At 40.9% G+C, this 18,525-nt stretch overlaps 1 protein-coding gene across 1 annotated transcript in view; it reads right to left on the bottom strand.

The window, feature by feature from the left end:
• Positions 1 to 14,558, bottom strand: part of SNAPC3 (small nuclear RNA activating complex polypeptide 3) — a 35,945-nt gene extending 21,387 nt beyond the window's left edge. Inside the window, exons 1-3 of the mRNA XM_061425252.1 lie at positions 14,163 to 14,558; positions 13,425 to 13,502; positions 4,328 to 4,412 (exon numbers count right to left, since the gene is read on the bottom strand). Of these exons, the coding sequence (XP_061281236.1) occupies positions 4,328 to 4,412; positions 13,425 to 13,502; positions 14,163 to 14,464 (465 nt within the window). The 5' untranslated portion in view covers positions 14,465 to 14,558. The remainder of the gene's footprint in view (positions 1 to 4,327; positions 4,413 to 13,424; positions 13,503 to 14,162) is intronic.
• Between the last annotated feature and the right edge of the window lie 3,967 nt (positions 14,559 to 18,525).

The raw sequence follows: 18,525 nt of genomic DNA on the forward strand, positions 1-18,525 counted from the left end.
GTCTGGTATTCCCGTCTCTTTAAGAATTTTCCACAGTTTATTGTGATCCACACAGTCAAAGGCTTTGGCATAGTCAATAAAGCAGAAATAGATGTTTTTCTGGAACTCTCTTGCTTTTTTCATGATCCAGCGGATGTTGGCAATTTGATCTCTGGTTCCTCTGCCTTTTCTAAAACCAGCTTGAACATCTGGAAGTTCATGGTTCACCTACTGCTGAAGCCCGGCTTGGAGAATTTTGAACATTACTTTGCTAGCGTGTGAGATGAGTGCAATTGTGCGGTAGTTTGAGCATTCTTGGGCATTGGAATGAAAACTGACCTTTTCCAGTCCTGTGGCCACTGCTGAGTTTTCCAAATTTGCTATCACATTTAATCCATCACAACATCACACTTCCCTTTATATGTGCTTGGCTCACCAGGCTCCCCTGTCCATGGAGTTCTCAAGGCAAGCATACTGCAGTGGGTGGCCCATTCCCTTCTCCAGGGGATCTCTCCATCAGGGATCAAATGCCAGTCTACTGCATTGTAGGAAGATTCTTTACCATTTGAGCCCCAATAACTATAAAATAGAGGCCATCAGAGTAGACTGGTTAAGAAGGTGCAAAAGATGTTTTAAAAGTAGGTGGGAGTGATGTCATGCAAAATGGCACAGTAGGAAACAGAGGCACAGTAAGCTAAGTCCCTCCAGCAAAGCAACCATGAAGACAGAAAGAGATTAGAATTAACTATTTTGGCATGCTGGACTCTGATCAAACTCTTATATCAACCAGGTGAGTGCCCCAATGAAGAAAAACAGCTGCTGATGTTTCCTAGGTAAGCAGAGGGTATAAACCAACTACCAGGCCCCACTCTTAGCCCCACTGCAGATGTAGAGATAGCAGGCTGTGGTCCTGGAAAAAGTAGCTGATGCCATGATGAGCAATGTGGGATCATGTTCTCCAAAAAATAGGGGTAAGTATGCTGTGGTTGGTCTGGCAATGCTCTGAGGCCCTGGTGCAGAAGCTTGCCTTGGTTCTGGCCCTCTTGTTATGGAGTCCAAGCTTGCTCTGCTCACCCCATGACAAGCCAATGAATCTGAGAGATGAGGTGTTGAGGCAAGGAAAATGACTTTATTCAGAAAGCTAGCAGAGTGAGAAGATGGCAGGCTAGTGCCTCAAAATAACCATCTTATTGGGGTTTGATGCCAGGTTCTTTTATAGATCAGAGATGGCGTGAGGTGAGGAAGCAAAGAAAAAGGCCATTAATCTTGCAAACATCTCCTAAAACGGCAAGCCTCAGTTGGGGGATGTATTCATTTCTTCCTTCCTGCCATCTACAGGAGGACAGGGTTCTGAAAAAAAGGCACTTTTAACAGTCAGGTTGAGGGGCAGGGTCCTTTAAAGCATCCATTACACATGATTATAATAACAAAAGCAATGAAAAGCAAGTCAAAGAAACAGTTGCAACATGGAGTCAGAATTGGCTGCTTCTCTGCAATGCTCTTACCAGCAAGTGGCTTCCCCCAGCAGCATCAACTGGAAAATTTGAAGAAAAAGGACCCTTTGTGGAGTCATACATTTAAGGAAATCTTGATCAGGTCACTGGTTGACTAGAGATAATGAATCAGAAACATCAGCAACCATATGGGTAGACCTTGAACTACTGTGGGTTCAGCTCCAGACCGCCACAAAAACAAGTATCTCAATAAAGTAAGTCATATGAATTTTTTGGTTTCCCAATGCACATAAGTTATATTTACACTATGCTGTAGTTTATTTAGTGTGTAATAATAGCATCATGTCCCAAAAAACAATGTACAGACTGGAACCATAATTAAAAACACTTGATTGATAAAAAACGCTATCTTCTTTGCCTTCAGTGAGCTGTAGTTGTAATGTTAATGATCAGAGATCACCATAATAAGAATGATATTAATGAAGTAGTTTGAAATATTGTGAGAATAATCAAAATGTGACAGAGACATCAAGGGAGCAAATTCTGTTGGAAAGATGGTGCCGAATAGACTTACTCAATGCAGGGTTGCCACAAACCTTCATAATTAAAAAAAAAAAACCACCACCACACTACCTGCGAAGCATAATAAAGCGCAGTAAAATGAGATATGCTTGTACACAACAAGGACTACACACTGGAAAAATAGTTTGGAAAATTCAAAAGAGCTCTAGCCCTCAACAAGGAAAAAAACACACTCAGAATGTTCAGTTCTCAACAAAAACTTATAAAACACACAAACAGGAAAATATGCCCCATTCACAAGAAAAAAGAATTTGACAGAAACTACCACTGAGGAACTCCAAACACTGAGACAGAACACTGAACATTTCCATGTGGAAATTAAACAATACACTCTTAAAGGACCAATAGGTCAAAAAAGAAACCACAAGGGAAATAACAAAATACTTTGAGACAAATAGAAACAAAAACACAACATTAGAAACTTAATAAGATGCAGCAAAAGCAGTAGAAAGAGGAAAACTTTTAGCTCTAAACATCTACACTGGAAAAGAACAATCTCAAACCAATAACCCAAGTGCATACCCTGCTGCTGCTGCTGCTGCTGCTGCTAAGTTACATCAGTTGTGTCCGACTCTGTGCGACCCCAGAGACGGCAGCCCACCAGGCTCCCCCGTCCCTGGGATTCTCCAGGCAAGAACACTGGAGTGGGTTGCCATTTCCTTCTCCAACGCAAGAAAGTGAAAAGTGAAAGTGAAGTCGCTTAGTCGAGCCGACTCTTAGCAACCCCCTGGTCTGCAGCCCACCAGGCTCCTCAGTTCACGGAATTTTCCAGGCAAGAGTACTTGAGTGGGGTGCCATTGCCTTCTCCGAGTGCATACCCCAAGGAACCAGAAAAAGAAAATTTAACCCAAAGCTAGCTGCTGCTGCTGCTGCTGTGAGGCTTCGGTTGTGTCCAACTCTGTGCGACCCCAGGGACTGCAGCCCACCAGGCTCCCCCATCCCTGGGATTCTCCAGGCAAGAGTACTGGAGTGGGTTGCCATTGCCTTCTCCATCCAACACTAGCAGAAGGAAAGAAATAATCAAAACTGACTCAAGAAAAAATATTAAGTATGAATAGAACTGTAACAAGTAAGAAAACTGAATCAAAAATTAAAAACCTCCTAACAAAGAAAAGCCCAGGACTAGATGGCTTCATGTGAATTTATCAATCCTTCCTAAAGTCCTCCAAAAAATCTGAAAAGGAGAAAATACTTCCTAACTTATTCTATGAGATCAGCACACTCTGATACCCAAGTCAGACAAAGACACTGTGAGAAAACTACAGGTCAATATCCTTTATGAATATAAAGATAAAACTTAACAAAATACTAGCAAATCAAGTTCAGCAGCATATAAAAGGGACTGCATGTCACAAAGCCAAGGGGGACTCATTCTGAGGATGCAAGGGTATTTCAACATAACAAATCACCAAACAGAATGATGGGAAAAAAAGCATCATCCCAACTGATGCAAAAAAAAAATAAAAATTTCTACAAAAGTCAATACCCTTTCTGATAAAATCATTAAATAAAATAGGAACTAAAGGGAACTTACTCAACATGATAAAGGCCATATATGAAAAACCCACAGCTAAACTAATAAAACGGTTAAAATGTTAAATTTCATGTTACGTGAATTCCTCGGTATTCATCTTAAGTCATTCTGAGGGTTTTACCTAAGAAACAATGGATTAGAAAAGAATGGGTGGTGCAGTGGTAAAGAACCTGCCTGCCAGTGCAGGAGATGTAAGACACATGGGTTCAGTTCCTGGGTTGGGAACATCCCCTGGAAAAGGAAATGGCAACCCACTCCAGTATTCTTGCCTGGAAAATTCAATGGACAAGAGGAGTCTGGTGGGCCACAGTCCACAGGGTTGCAAAGAGTCAGACACCACTGAGCACACACTACAGACCAAAACCAGAAGCAGAACAAAAACATCAGAAATAGGGTGGTGAAAGGCATGAAATTAGCCTAATAGAGCAAGACCAAAGTAAAGACAAAAATAAAGGCCGAGCATTGAGAGGAAAATGTGCCATCACGTGAACTTTCTTATTTTCTGCCTGTGCTGCACAACTTGCAGGATCTCAGTTTGCCAACAGGGGAGCAAACCCACACCCCAGGTAGTGAATGCGTGGGGTCCTAACTACTGGACTATCACGGAATTCCCCACCACCTGAATTTTATGCGTCTTTTTCTCCTACTAGTCCCAGTGAAGGTTCTCTCATTTGTTTCTAGCTAAGCATATCCAATGTAAACTACCATACAGTTATGGGTAACAGCCAAGAAAGAGATTTTGTTTCATGGGAAAAGGTGGAAAAGACAGGACATTTACCATCTCGTAAGCAAATGTTTCTTGTCTGCAGGCTCGATCTATCCTTAAGGTTTCTTCCCGGTGTTTCAGAAGCCTCTTTCTAACCCTGTTACAAGAAAAATCAGACTTCAATATTTTGCAGGGCTTCAAAAATATCTTTACTATTTAGCTTTTTATTCTGAACTAATTTTAGACTTAAAGAAAGGCTGAAAAAATATTACAGAGTTCCCTTATATCTCTTACCCAATTTTCCCTGTTAACATCTTACCTGTTCAGAGATTATTGAGACCAGGAAATTAACATTAATACAGTATTATTAACTATAAAACTTTTTCAAATTTCACCAATTATTAAGTTTAGTGCTTCTTTTATCTGTCTCAGGATCCTATGCAAACACTTTTTTATTTCTCCTTTCCCCTCCAGTCTTTTAAAGTTCCTCAGTCTGTCTTTCATCATCTTGACACTTTGAAAAAACCCTAATCAGTGATTTTGTAGAATGTCCTTAATTGCTGTTTCCTTGTAATTGGAGTAAGCTTATATTCTTTAGGCAAGAATACCATAAGATCATGTCCTCACTGTATCATCATGAGGTTAACAATGTCATTCATAATATTAATATCTTATTCCTGGAGATACTTAGCTTGTTTAAGTTCCTATCTGCCAGGTTCCCACACTAGAAAGATATTTTCTTTTCCTTTGTACCTGGTAAGTGTTTGGGGGATGGGGGGGAGATACTTTGAGACTATGCAAATCTTGTTTCTCTTGAAACTTTCATCCAGTAATTTATCATTCACTAGTAGATTTCGTCTGCAACATGTATTACTGTGGTTTATGCCTAACAATGATCCTCTATTTTCTCCTTTAACATTCATTTATTGGTATTATGAATATTACCTCTTTCTTCCCATTTATTTATTTGGTTACTTGTATTAGTACGAATTCATAAATATTTACCTTATTCTACAGGTTAAAATCTGTATTGTTATTAGTATTAGTATTGTTATTCGGTTGTTCAAATTATTCTAGATTTGGCCATTAGAAGCTCCTGTTCTATCAACAAGTTCTCAAAATTTTTGTTTTTCCTATTTAACCATTTCCTTATTTTATGGTGCCATAAAATGCTCAAGGCTCACCCTTCAGCATTTTCATGTCTCAGCCCTAAATCAGCCACTCCTGCTAGGAGACCGAGTTCCTTCACTGGAAAGGCTTAGAGACTTGTATCTGAGCATGAGGCATTCTCACTGTCCCTGCAGTCACTGCTTCCAGGACTCTCAGCAGAGTAGGAAACATACTGTGTGTGTGTTCAGTCGAGTCTGACTCTTTGTGACCCCGTGGACTGCAGTCTGCCAGGCTCTTCTGTCCATGAGATTTTTCAGGCAAGAATACTGGAGTGGGTTGCCATTTCCTCCTCCACAGAATCTTCCTGACCCAGGGATCGAACCCGCGTCTCTTGCACTGGCAGGTGGATTCTTTACGACTGACCCACCAGGGAAGCCTCAAAGGAAAAATACACTAAACCACACATGTACACACAGCTGTGTTTCTGTGTTTTTCTGTTATGTATTTTTAAATCCATGGTTTAAAGTAATACTTCTAATCCCAAGAATCACAGGATTCATTTTAGCCTTCAACCTTTCCTTGTTTACAATTTTTCTCCACAAGTGAGAAACGCAGCTCCCTGTATCTAAATCTATTTGCTTAAGTGTTTGGTTCTTTAAAATACATGGTTTCAGAACTGCTAACCTGCTAACACCCCTGTGAAAACCACAAATCATGAACAGTTCTTCTTGTCTTCAGCCTTACAACACTGAATCAAAGTATGCTTTTGTACAGAATCAGATTAGATCTTTTTTCCTAATTCTCTTCAGTGTTGTTATGCTATTTACTTGTTACACAATTAGACTAACTACTTCAGTCTCCCCCAACATCCTGGCTGGTTTTAATTGTCTGATTACTTTTGAGGTGTGTAAAAGATATGTGAACCACTACTATGGTTCTAAGAGAGTTATAAAAGAGTTATAAAAAGTATATGTATTTAGAGAAGTGTCATTCCTTCTTTGTCTGGACCACTAACCTGTACCTGTTTCCTCCTTTCTTTCCAACCCTCTCCTATCTACCCACTGTGGGCCACAAACCTCTGCAGTTCTGATTTATCCTCTACTTTGTTTTGTTCAAATACATAGATACCTACAAATTTTCTTAGATTACTTTTTCTATCAGTCTGAGTTCAATTAGGAGAAAAAAATTAAACAGTAGCTAAGTGAAAGTGAAAATCACTCAGTTGTGTCCGACTCTTTTCGATCCCATGGACTAAAAAGTCCATGGAATTCTCCAGGTCAGAATACTGGAGTGGGTAGCCGTTCCCTTCTCTAGGGGATCTCCCCAACCCAGGAATCAAACCCAGGTTTCCAGCACTGTGGGCGGATTCTTTGCTGTCTGAATCACCAGGGAAGCCCAAACAGTAACCAGACAAAGCTTAATCTAATGAATTATTAACTTAGGACTGAGGGATGAGGGAATGGCAAGTAAGAAGTAGGAAATCTGGAGAATACAGGAATAGCAGGAATAGGATACGCAAGGCGTATCCTCCCTTGTGCTAAGAAAGAAAACCCAAAGGCGGCTCCCTTTTCTTCCCCCAGGACTCAGATCCAGACCTTGTAGGAGGGGGAACGGCTGTGACTTGCTGAATGTCAGAGAAGTTGCTAGGGTACATCAGTGAAAACTGCTGGAAATCTGCCCGCAAGGGTGCCAGGAAAAGCTTTTATAGGGAGGTTTCAAGTGGAGTGGAGTGGCAGAGAAAGCAGCTGTGTTCCTGACTGCCTGGTAACACAGGAGCTGGGTGCTTGGGAAGCGCAGCAGGTCCTTGCTAAACACTGGACCAAGAAGCAAAACTCTGTCCTCACTAAAGTTTAGCCTGTGCCCTTTACTGACAAAACTTACTTAATACTGTGCCAGCTGGGAAAGGAAAAATATTTAAAGAGCTGAGACTCATTTTTACAGAGCAGGCAACAAGGGAACATTTTCAGATGAGAGCCAATAAATTGATACTCAGTAATATTTCTTACATAAAGGGGAGCATATGCTTTTGGGCTTTGCTTTTTTTTCACAAATCAGTATTGCCTAGAAATCTACTGGTTCATCCTTCCTCATCTTTTAGCACAGCTGTACCATACTCCACTTGTGGATGTCCAATATAATTCCTTCGACATTCTCCTACATATGTGTATTTAGGATATTTCAAATATTTGCAGTTACAAACAATGCTGTAACGAATAACCTTGTGCATAATATACTTTCATATTGTTGGAGGTGTATCTTCAGCAGAGAATGCTAGAAGTTGGACTGCTGAGTCAAAAGTTAAGTGCCTGGGTAACTTTGTGTCGGGCATTACCAGATTTCCCCAGAGGAGCGTTGTCATCAGTTTACGTTTCCATCAGGAAGGTATAAAAATGCCTGCTTCCCCTCAGCCTCCTCAAAAGAATGTGTATTTTAAAATTTGTGCCAGTCTAATAGGAGAAAGGGTTTCCTTCGTGGCTCAGTAATAAAGAAGAGACCTGTCAATGCAGACCTGGCTTGGGATGATCCCCTGGAATAGGAAATGGCAACCCACTTCAGTATTCTTGCCTGGACAATCTCATGGACAGAAGAGCCTGGTGGGCTATAGTCCATGGGGTCGCAGAGAGTCAGACACAACTTAGCAAACAACAACAATAAGAGAAAAAAGGTCATTTTAACTTTCATTTCTCTAATAATGAATATGCATGAACATTTTTTCATGTTTGTGAATCATTTTGATCCTTTTGTATGTGTGAATTATTGATTCGTATCTTTTTCCCATTTTCCCTTTGGGTTTTTGGTATTTGTCCCTTAACTTTTAAGGGCTTATGTATTAGGGTTATTTTCTCCAAGTTTGGCAGCATTTGACTTTATGGTGCTTTTTTTTCTCATGCAAAAATTTACATGTTTATGTAGTCAATTTTATCAGTCTTTCCCTTTTATTATCTCTGGGTTTAAATCACAGTTAGAAAGCCTTTCACTATACCAAGGTAGGTATGTTTCATTCTCTACATTTTGATCCCAATCCCTTTGGAGTTTATTCTTGTGTACAATGTCATACTAAACTCCCATATGCGTTTGAATCTAACTGGACTTTCTCTTTTATTCTAAACGTCTATTTGTCTACTCATGAGCTAGTAACTATTCTAATTATAAAGACTTTGTCGTATATTTTAATATGTAGCAAAATTACTAGAAAGTCACAATTTTCTTCCCGCCACCCAATTTTTCCTAGTTATTCTTGCAAATATTCCATATGAAATTTATTATCAACTGTCTTAACTCCATGAAGGAACCAATACTTTGGTATTTTTATTGGGATTGTCCTTAATCTGTAAATTAACTTAGAAAGAACTGACAACAGCATAAAGCTGAGTATTTCTCTCAAAGAACAGAGGATATCTTTCAATTTTTTTCAAGATTTCTTCTGAGTCTTTCAGGAAGGTTTACAATTTTTGTTTACCTCAGCTTTACACATTTCTTGTTAAATGTATCCTTAAGTGTTTAATCTTTCTGACTACTGTAAATAGGAATTTTCTCCACCATTATGTCCTCTAGTTGTTTATTGTTTATATGAAGGCTATTATTTTTTATATATCAACTTTGTATCCTACCCTAACACTAAATTCTTTCGTTTTTGGCCTGTTTTAGCACTTATTTCTTTTCCAGGTAATACCATTTTATCATTCACAAATAGAGCTAATTTTTCTTCTTCATCTCCTCTTACGTTTCTAATTGATTTCTTTTGTCAAACTGCATGGCTAATCCAACAGTACAAGGCTGCAAAGTAAGTGGAGATACTAGGCATGCTTGCCTTACTCCAGATCTTAGTAAGAATACCTGTACTGCTTTAATGCTTCTCTATTAAATAAGATACTAGCTTTACAACTAAGGCATACATATTTTACCATGTTGGAACAGTAGCCCCGTTAGAACAGTTCCATGTTGGAATGGCCCATTTTTTGAGTAAATTTTAGCTTTATTTTGTTGTAATCAGAGTGTTGTTTATATTTCTACTCTATGTATGGTACTGATTTTTCCTTTGTGACCTAATATAGAGCCAATTCTTCTGAATGTGCCAGGTAGTCTCTAACACAGGTTATAAATTTTATGTATATATTATATATATAGATATATATATCCATATCCATAAGACATATCCTACTGATTAGAGCTCTCAGTTGATCTGTCTTGTGCTGAGATTAGTATATTAAGGTGCCCTATTGTTAATGCATTTCTTGCTAATTTCTTATATCCCCTATAGTTTATTTTATAACACTTATATTCCCTATGGTTGTTTTATATTATTTGGTGTATATATAAGTATTTTCTCTTAACTGTGGTTTGTGGTTTTTAGCGTTAAAATGTGTCCTTTGTCAGGTGTAATGTTTTTGAGGCTTGAACTTTATTATTCTGATATCAAGACTATTGTGTGCATGTGCTAAGTTGCTTTAGTCATGTCTGACTCTGTGTGACCCTATGGACTGCAGCCTGCCAGGCTCCTCTGTCCATGGGATTCTCCAGGCAAGAATACTGGAGTGGGTTGCCATGCCCTTCTCCAGGGGATCTTCCCAACCCAGGAATTGAACACACATCCCTACGTCTCCTGCACTGGCAGGCGGTTTCTATACGTTGGCGCCACCTGGGAAGTCCATCAAAACCATTAATTACATCTGCTCAATTTCTTTCCATTCATCTGATATACATTTGTCCCACCACTTATTTTTAGTCTCTCTGGATTACTTTATTTTAGATGTGTTTATTGTCTCTTCAAGGTTTTTGTTTTGTAAGCCTAAACTACTTTCATAAGGCTGTAGAAAAACTGATGCCTATGGCCTCAATTCTATTACATTTCCTAATTATACATATTTTGTTATATTAGCTGTTTTTTTTCATTATGAGATGTGTTTTTTTTGCTTGTCTCTTTTTTAGAAATTGGGAAGAAAGGCCTGGTATTTGCATTTTTGTTATAGAGTTGATAATTCTGGGTTAATTTTCCTAGGTAAGCAGTGAGACCTTTTAATTTGTAGATTTGGGTTTTCTTCCCAATTCTGGAAATTTTTCTTAGATTATATTTTTAAATATTCTATTTACAAGCTATTGAATTAAAAACAATGTTGCTTAACCTTCTGGGGTGACAAGTTTCAGTAGCACCCATATAGTAACAACTCTCTTATTCCTAGGAATTAAAATCTCTTTAAGTAGTAATAAAAATTTCAAAAATGCTGAAGATAAGTTATTCAGCTTGCTACGGATCAGGGAGAGCAGCAGTCTATCAACTGCCTTTTTCCTGTTAACATACATAAAAAGGAGTCCAGTAGCTCCTTCGGGGAAAATAAGTGCTAGAAATGTATTTTATGCCATAATCAAGGGGTCATGTACTCAGGTGCTGTTTTTCCTTTTATGTATTTAATTTATTGGTAGGGAGAAGAAAGGAAGGTTTAGGAGGGGAAAAGAAAGCACAGATACAGATTTTTGGCTTTTTGAGTAAGTCTGATTTACTTATGGTACTGTTTAGATTAATATTAGTTCTATTTTAAATATGTTTTAAAGTACACCAAAATAATCCCAGCTAAGAAATGCTGCACTAACTCCTTTTGCATTAGATTATACATATGCTGCTGCTAAGTCACGTCAGTCATGTCCGACTCTGTGCGACCCCATAGACGGCAGCCCACCAGGCTCCCAGAATCCCTGGGATTCTCCAGGCAACAATACTGGAGTGGGTTGCCATTTTCTTCTCCAGTGCATGAAAGTGAAAAGTGAAAGTGAAGTCCCTCAGTTGAGTCCAACTCTTCACGACCCCATGGACTGCAGCCCACCAGGCTCCTCCGTCCATGGGATTTCCCAGGCAAGAGTACTGGAGTGGGTTGCCATTGCCTTCTCCTGATTACACATATAATTCTACTCAAATTTCCCATGGAAGGGACCAGAAGACAACCAAGGTGATTCAGTTGACTCTAGTAACAGAAAATAGCCAGTGTGTGAAGTAGTCTGAAAATTACCATTTCATATAGCTTAATAAAGTCATTATAAGCCAATGACCGTGTCATTATAGCCAAAAAAAGCCTACTTTATAATTACCATTGACTTTCTTTTAGTCAATCTCAGAAAAAAATCACTTCCTTAGGTTCATACAAGTTTCATTTATCCCACTCATTCTACAAATATCTACTGACTCCCTATTATATGCCAAAATTCTAGGTATGGGGGACATGGCAGTGCATGTGACAGACACTATTTATGGACCTTTTAAGTCTAGAAGACAGAAAATTAAATAAGTGTGATGAATATTTCGATAGAGAAGAACTGGGGACCACATGAACATAACAGGGAAGCTAGATAGAGTCCACAGTCCTTCAGCTAACACTTGAAAAATGAGCAGAAGTCAGCAAGACCCAGGGATAAGGAATCGTGAGTGTTCTAGGCAAAGATCTAGGACGAGAGAGCACATTCTAGGAACAGAAAAAGTGTAACATGGCTGGAGCGCATAGAGCTGAAAAGGTCAGCAAGATCCCTTCTATAGAGGCCTCTGTGATCCATTTAAGAACAAAGGTTTTAAAAAATAGAGTGACACAATCAGATATGCATTATACGAAAAAAAAAATCCAACTAATCAATCAACAACAGTTCAAAGGCACTAACTGGAGCAAAGCAGTACTATAGGCCTAAGGGCAATTCAAAGATGAAGGAGCTGGACTCTGAATGAGTCTTCAAATACTTTAGGAATGTTAGAAGTGCTCTAGACATTACAAGAGCATCTACTCCCTAAGGGAGACAGATAGGTTGCAGAGATGTGGAAAGGAATCTTAGGGACTCAAAGAAAGAGTAGGGTTCTGCAGGGAGAGGGGCCATGTGCATCCTGAGCCACTGAAAGAGAAAATGGTTGAAAATGTATCAAGAAAGGCAGATTTGGGCTATGTGGAAGGTTTCAAATGAGGAATCTGAGTGAGGAATCTGTAATCCGTCCATAGAGGGGAGGCTGAGCCATTGACAATTTCTCAGCAAATGAGCACACTTAGGTGATAACATGATGGGGAAGTCAGAAGAAAAGACAGGAACCTTTTACAGTGCTCCAAGTGTTGCTAATGTAAATATCAGCAACAGGCATAAAAGAAACTGATTTGGCAATTACAAAAAAAAAAAAAAAAAAAACAAGATAGAGTCAAATCGCCTGAGTAAATTTTTGAGGGTGACAACAGAAAGGATAGGATAAAGGATGACAACATCGCTGAGATGGTGTGAAGTAGGCAGGTTACAAACTGGAAATTACAAATTTCACTATTACATGCAGCTTCCCTATAACAGTATCATCATAGAGCAGCGTTTCTCAAGATACAGCTGGCAGAGCAGAACTGACCTCTGAGCCATCTGTTATCCAATTAGTATAATGAGAGGAAGCATTTAGAAATGATCACACTTATATGACAGTAATCTTACAGTTGAATTTAGTAATAAAAATCCTGGAGTTCTACCGTGCTTATCTTTTAACTTCATTTTTCTAGTAATTCATTTTTATCCTATTTTACAAATGTATAGATCTGACAGAAAATTTAAAAAAAACTTAGTCCTTTTACCACACCATCAGAGTATTTAGCTTGCACCCAAAAATCTAAGCAGATTAACTGTACTTTTGTGAACATTTAAAAATAAACACAAATTTGAATATGGAGTAGATATTACAGGGAATGCATCAACTGTTAATTTTCTTAGGTATAATAATACTTCTCTGATTTAGTAGGAGAATGATACTTTTAGGAGTTAACACTGATGTATTTAGCTATGAATCAGATCTGCAACTTACCGTAACAGTTAAGCAATAGAAAAAGACACACAGCAGCTACCTCAGTTACATACAGCTAAATCAAATAGGGCCAAATGTCAACAGCAGTTGACATTTGGGGGTGGCGGGGGGTGGGGAAGAGGGTCGCAAGGAGTAGATCAAGACTGAGAGACTAAGCACACACATGATAACAATACCATACTGTCAACTTCTGAATAATATAATGTTGAAAAAAATAGTTAAATAAGTATTTTGTAATAAAAGTTAAGTCCTCCATACCCCAAAGTCACCAGGTCAGTATTTTCTGGGATGACTTCTGGATCCTCCCCTTCTTCAAGGCACCTCAGTTTATCAAGACTAAAACAAAAACACACACAAAAAAGCAATCACGCAACCATTTGGGTTGTGTCCCAAATACATCACTGAATAATCAGACAGCGAGAATTAAAGGCGAATTCTGCGCCGATACTCTATTAATGAAAAGGATACATGGCTGACTGAAGTCGGCCAATATTGTTTAATGGAGAAAAAGATCGTTACTGATTTTTATATTTTCATCCAAAATAAGACACTTTGAAGAAAATCTTAGTAATGGCATACTCAAAAGATCCCCAAAAGAGACCACAGGCAATCAAGGTTTTAACACTGTTGTGGTTAAATCTCCTTCCAGTCTCATCATTACTAAGGTTCCTCCGTCGTCAAAGTGTCTGTCAATGACAGATACACGTCGCAGCTACTCTGACTACTTTCCTATATTAATAAGCACTTTAAAAACTAGTGAATAGAAAAATTAATCTTTGATGCAGCTGCCTCGTCCCTTCTCTCCAACTAGAAGAAATCGTGCATTCCCCTCGCTGGACTTCTCCCGTTGTTCCGGGAAAGCTTTGATAGGGCGGCCCTTCTACTCCGGGGAGTAAACCATAGGCCCGCCCAAGGATGAGTCCTGGGGGAGCCCAGAAGTAAGGCTGTACCCCGGATGACTCCAAACAGCAAGAGTCTCCTCGGCCCCGCACTCACCCGCACACCGCCCTCAGCTCGGCTGCCGTTTCCAGGCTGCAGCCCAGATCGCGGGCCACGGCGGCATCCTCGCAGCCGGAGTCGGTGACTTCTCGGCCCCCCGGCAGGTCCTTCAGCGACAGGTCCTCTTCCCCGCGCAGCCGGCCACGCCACAGCTCCCCGAAGGCGGCCACATGGAAAGCCTGCGTGTTTAGCTCAGGAAACTCGTACTCTGGAAAGTTAAAGCCGCCACTGCTGGGGACCGGGTCCTTCCTGCCATCCATTCCACCGCACGCTGGGTCGCCTCGGCTGTCTTCAGCCATGTTCGCCCCACTCCCTTCCCTGCGAACAGCGGCTGATCAAGGCCTCGCGGGGCGTGCTGGGACCTGTAGTTGCGCGTGACTCAGTATGGCGGGGAGCCGCGCTGCACTGGCGAAGCTTTAGACACTACATTTCCCGGCAGGCTCCGAGTCGGACCCGCCCTGGGCGGGGCACCGCAAGCCTCCGCGTGCAGGGTTTGAGCGCATTGTTCTCCGCTTCATTCGCACAGCTGAGCCGCTGCGGCTGTATGCTGCGGCCAGAGTGGCTGGGTTCTCAGCCCCCACCGTTAGGCAGCATCGCTCTCCTACGGAGCAGGGCGGCGCTGACATGCCCTTTGGTCTCGCTCTTCCTTTTTTCTCGGCCCCAGGGCTCAGGACGTTTCCTTGACTCCAGGGTTCATGAGTTGCGCTGCTGCCTCAGTGCCCCAGAGTCTGAGAGACTTGGGACACAACCAGCTCTCCAGATCCAGTTCCTTTAGAACCTCACCAACGGCCCCATGAGCTTCCCAGGTGGCCCAGTGGTGGCTCAGTGGTAAAGAATCCGACAGCCTGACAAAGAGAACAGACTTGTGAAGGGGGTGGGGGGAGGAGAGGGTGGGACAAATTGGGAGAGTACCATTGAAACATATATATTGCCATATGCAAAATAGATAGCCAGTGGGAATTTGCTGTATGACACAGGGAGCTCAAACCCCCTGTTCTGTGACAGCCTGGAGCAGTGGGATGAAGTGCAAAGTGGGAGGGAGGTTCAAGTCAGCGGACATTTGTATACCTATGACTGAGTCATGTCGATGTATGGTAGAAATCAACACAACATTGTAAAGCAATTTATTCTCCAATTAAAATTGTAAAAAATACAGATGGCTGTTGAAAAAAAAAAAAAAAATCCACTTGCCAGTGTAGGGGAGAACTCCAACAGCACCCTTTCCAGGCAGGTATTTATCATCCCCATTGTGCTATTTGAGGAAGGAGTTAACTGCTAGTTAACAGAAGCAAGGTCAGAATCGCTGGACTTTTATCTATAAACTAAAAAAACTCTCCATATTTAGGACTTAAGGAGGTACCCTAGACAAAGCTTGTGTCAGCCACTGGAATGGTTGGGGGCAGGGGGAACCAAGGGTTTAAGTAAGCAAAGGCAGAAAATAGACAGAAGTTGGATGACTTGGAATAGTGGGGCTAAGGTCGTCTTCTCCCCTAAACTTGCCATGCTGTAAGCCTGTGATTTCTTTCATCTTTAGCTAGTTTGAGTTGAATTCTTCCAATCTGAGTACAATTAGTCTTTTCAGGGCCTGTAAACCTTGGTCCAAATCCCTTTATTCCAGAGAATGAGGTTACAGTTTCAGGTAGAAGAACTCTAACATATATTCAGGGATTCAGTAACATTTTCTCTGAAGCGGAAGTGTAGATGAGGATGGTTCCTATGAAGCAGTGGGAAGGGGTGGGGCCGGATGGAACACCGCAGGGAAAGATGGTTCATTTTGGAACTGCATCTTGAGCTGTGTGGATCTCAGGGTCAAGTAGGGAAGGATTATTGTGGCTTCCTTGGTGGCTCAGAGGTTAAAGCATCTGCCTGCAATGCTGGAGACCTGGGTTCAATTCCTGGGTCGGGAAGATCCCCTGGAGAAGGAAATGGCAACCCACTCCAGTATTCTTGCCTGGAGAATCCCATGGATGTAGGAGCCTGGTGGGCTACAGTCCACGGGATTGCAAAGAGTCGGATACGACTGAGCGACTTCACTTCAGGGAAGGATTAGTGGTGAGTACCACTCAGCTTTCCCTTGAGTCTTCTCTTCAGAGGCCCCTCTGCAGAATAAAGCTGAAGGAGTCTGGAAGAGCCTCTGCAGCATAAAAATTATTTTGAGCTGAAGGCATTTGAGAATTGAATTTTTTTCAGAACTCCATTATCTAACTAAATGTGAAGACTTCCCAAAGGACTCCATTTTCATAAATCCCCTCCCACAACTAGAGATCCCTGATTTGGGACGATCCCCTGGAGAAGGAAAAGGCTACCCACTCCAGTATTGTGGCCTGGAGAATTCCATAGACTGTATAGTCCATGGGGTCGCAAAGAGTCAGACAGGACTGACCGGCTTTCACTTTCACAACTAGAGAAGGTGGGCTAGAGGGCATCACAGGCATACATGGTCATAAAGCTGTATCTTCCTTCACTTCTCCTAAGGAGAACTTGAAAGCCGTTTGCTTTCCTGAAACTGCCTGCTCCCCTTCCCCTCATCCTGTTAAGATAGTACAAAAGCCCAAATTCTAACTGCCTCCTAGAGTCACATTTTTCTGTGAACTCTTGTTAATTCGTCTTTTGTCCGTTTAATTCACAGGCCCCAAATGACAATATAAAAGTTTAGAAGAAGTTTTTTCTCTGATAACATAGCTGGGACAAAGGCAGCTTCTGGCCCTGTGGCAAATTTGGCAGAAAATGGGACTATTGTTAGACCTAACTCTAGGACCAGACAAAAGCAGAAAGGAGGTAGAAAGAGTCTACCATTGCAGGAAAGAGTCCTTATAAATCTGGGTGAGCTTTGTATGATTTCTGATAGAGAAAAACAGAAACAAAAAAACTAAGATTTCCCAATTGTGGATGTTGGAACCAACCACTAAGTTGAGATGGTAGCATTAGTTGAGAAGGAAAATGGCAATCCACTCCAGTATTCTTGTCTGGGAAATCCCACAGACAGAGGAGCCTGGTGGGCTACAAGTTCATGGGGTCGCAAAGAGTTGAAAGATGGGATAGTGGTAGCATAAACCAAAATCATGGCTCTTGGTTGAAAAGTAGGAATAGGGAGACATGAGCTCCCAAAGTTTGAGCATTCGTTTCCTCACTTGAATGGCGTCACCACTGATTTTTGAAATAGAAGTTCTGTTGGAACACAGTCATGTTTATTTGATTTCATAAAGTTTATGACTGTTTTTGCATTACGACAGCAGAGTTTAGTAGTTTCAGAAGACTGGTCTGCAAAGCCTGAAATATTTACTATCTGGCCCTTTATAGGTGTTAACTAGACTTACTGTGTGATCATTTCACAATATATACAAATATTGATTCATCTGAAACCAGTGCGTTATATCTCAATAAAAATTAAAAAATGTAATTATAGTAAAAATGTTTGCTGACTCCTTTTGTAAATGGTGATGTGCTTCTTTTCAAAACTTATTTTATTGAAGTATAGTTGTTTTGCAAGATTGCATTTATTTCTGTTGTACACCAAAGTGATTCAGTTATAGATATTCTTTTTCATATTCTTTTCTGTTATGGTTTAGTACAGGATATTGAATATAGTTCCCTTGTTGTTTATCCAGTCTACATATAATAGTTTGCATGTACTAATCCCAAACTTCCAATCCGTTCCTCCTCCAGCTTCTTGGCAACCACAAGTCTGTTCTCCATGTTGCTTATTTCTCTAAGAATAGAGGTCTTATGGAAATCCAAAACATGAACTGAAGTGTTCATGGCGTCTGATGCCAGGAATCCACACTACATTTTCTTCCAAGGCTTTTTGGCTTTCATTGTGCACATCCGCTCCACTCTTTTCCCCTCTATCGGGTAGTTCTCACTGGCTCTGTATGTACACTGCTAAATGGTGGGGGGAATCTCCCCTTCTAGCTAGGTTAGAAAGGAGGAGATAGTAAAGATTTAATTAAAGTTGGCACCACCCCCTCACTGCCCCCCCCCAGGATGGTAAGGAGAGCCAGTGTACACCTCTGGTCACGAAAGCTAGTCCCAGGGAGACAAAAAAAAAAACAATCCCTTCTCCACACAATTCCTCTTCTGCAACTTGTCAAATTAATGCCATTTTCACATGTGTTTTCTTTGTATGTGATTGCTCATGGAAGCTGAGAAGAAACCACTCACCTTGGAGAGTGTGCCCTGCTTTTTAGGGATGTTTCTGAAGATGTTAAGCATATCAAACACCACGGATTGCCCTCACCCTCCCAGAGTCAGCAGTGACTAAACAAAGCAAAGCCTCTCAGGGGCTCAAGTTCACAAGTCCCAGCCAAAGATAGGAGGACTGTCCTCTTCCTATAGGGAGGGCAAGGGCTTACTGAGGGAG

The sequence above is a fragment of the Bos javanicus genome, chromosome 8 (genome assembly GCF_032452875.1).
Source record: "Bos javanicus breed banteng chromosome 8, ARS-OSU_banteng_1.0, whole genome shotgun sequence".
Taxonomy (NCBI): domain Eukaryota; kingdom Metazoa; phylum Chordata; class Mammalia; order Artiodactyla; family Bovidae; genus Bos; species Bos javanicus.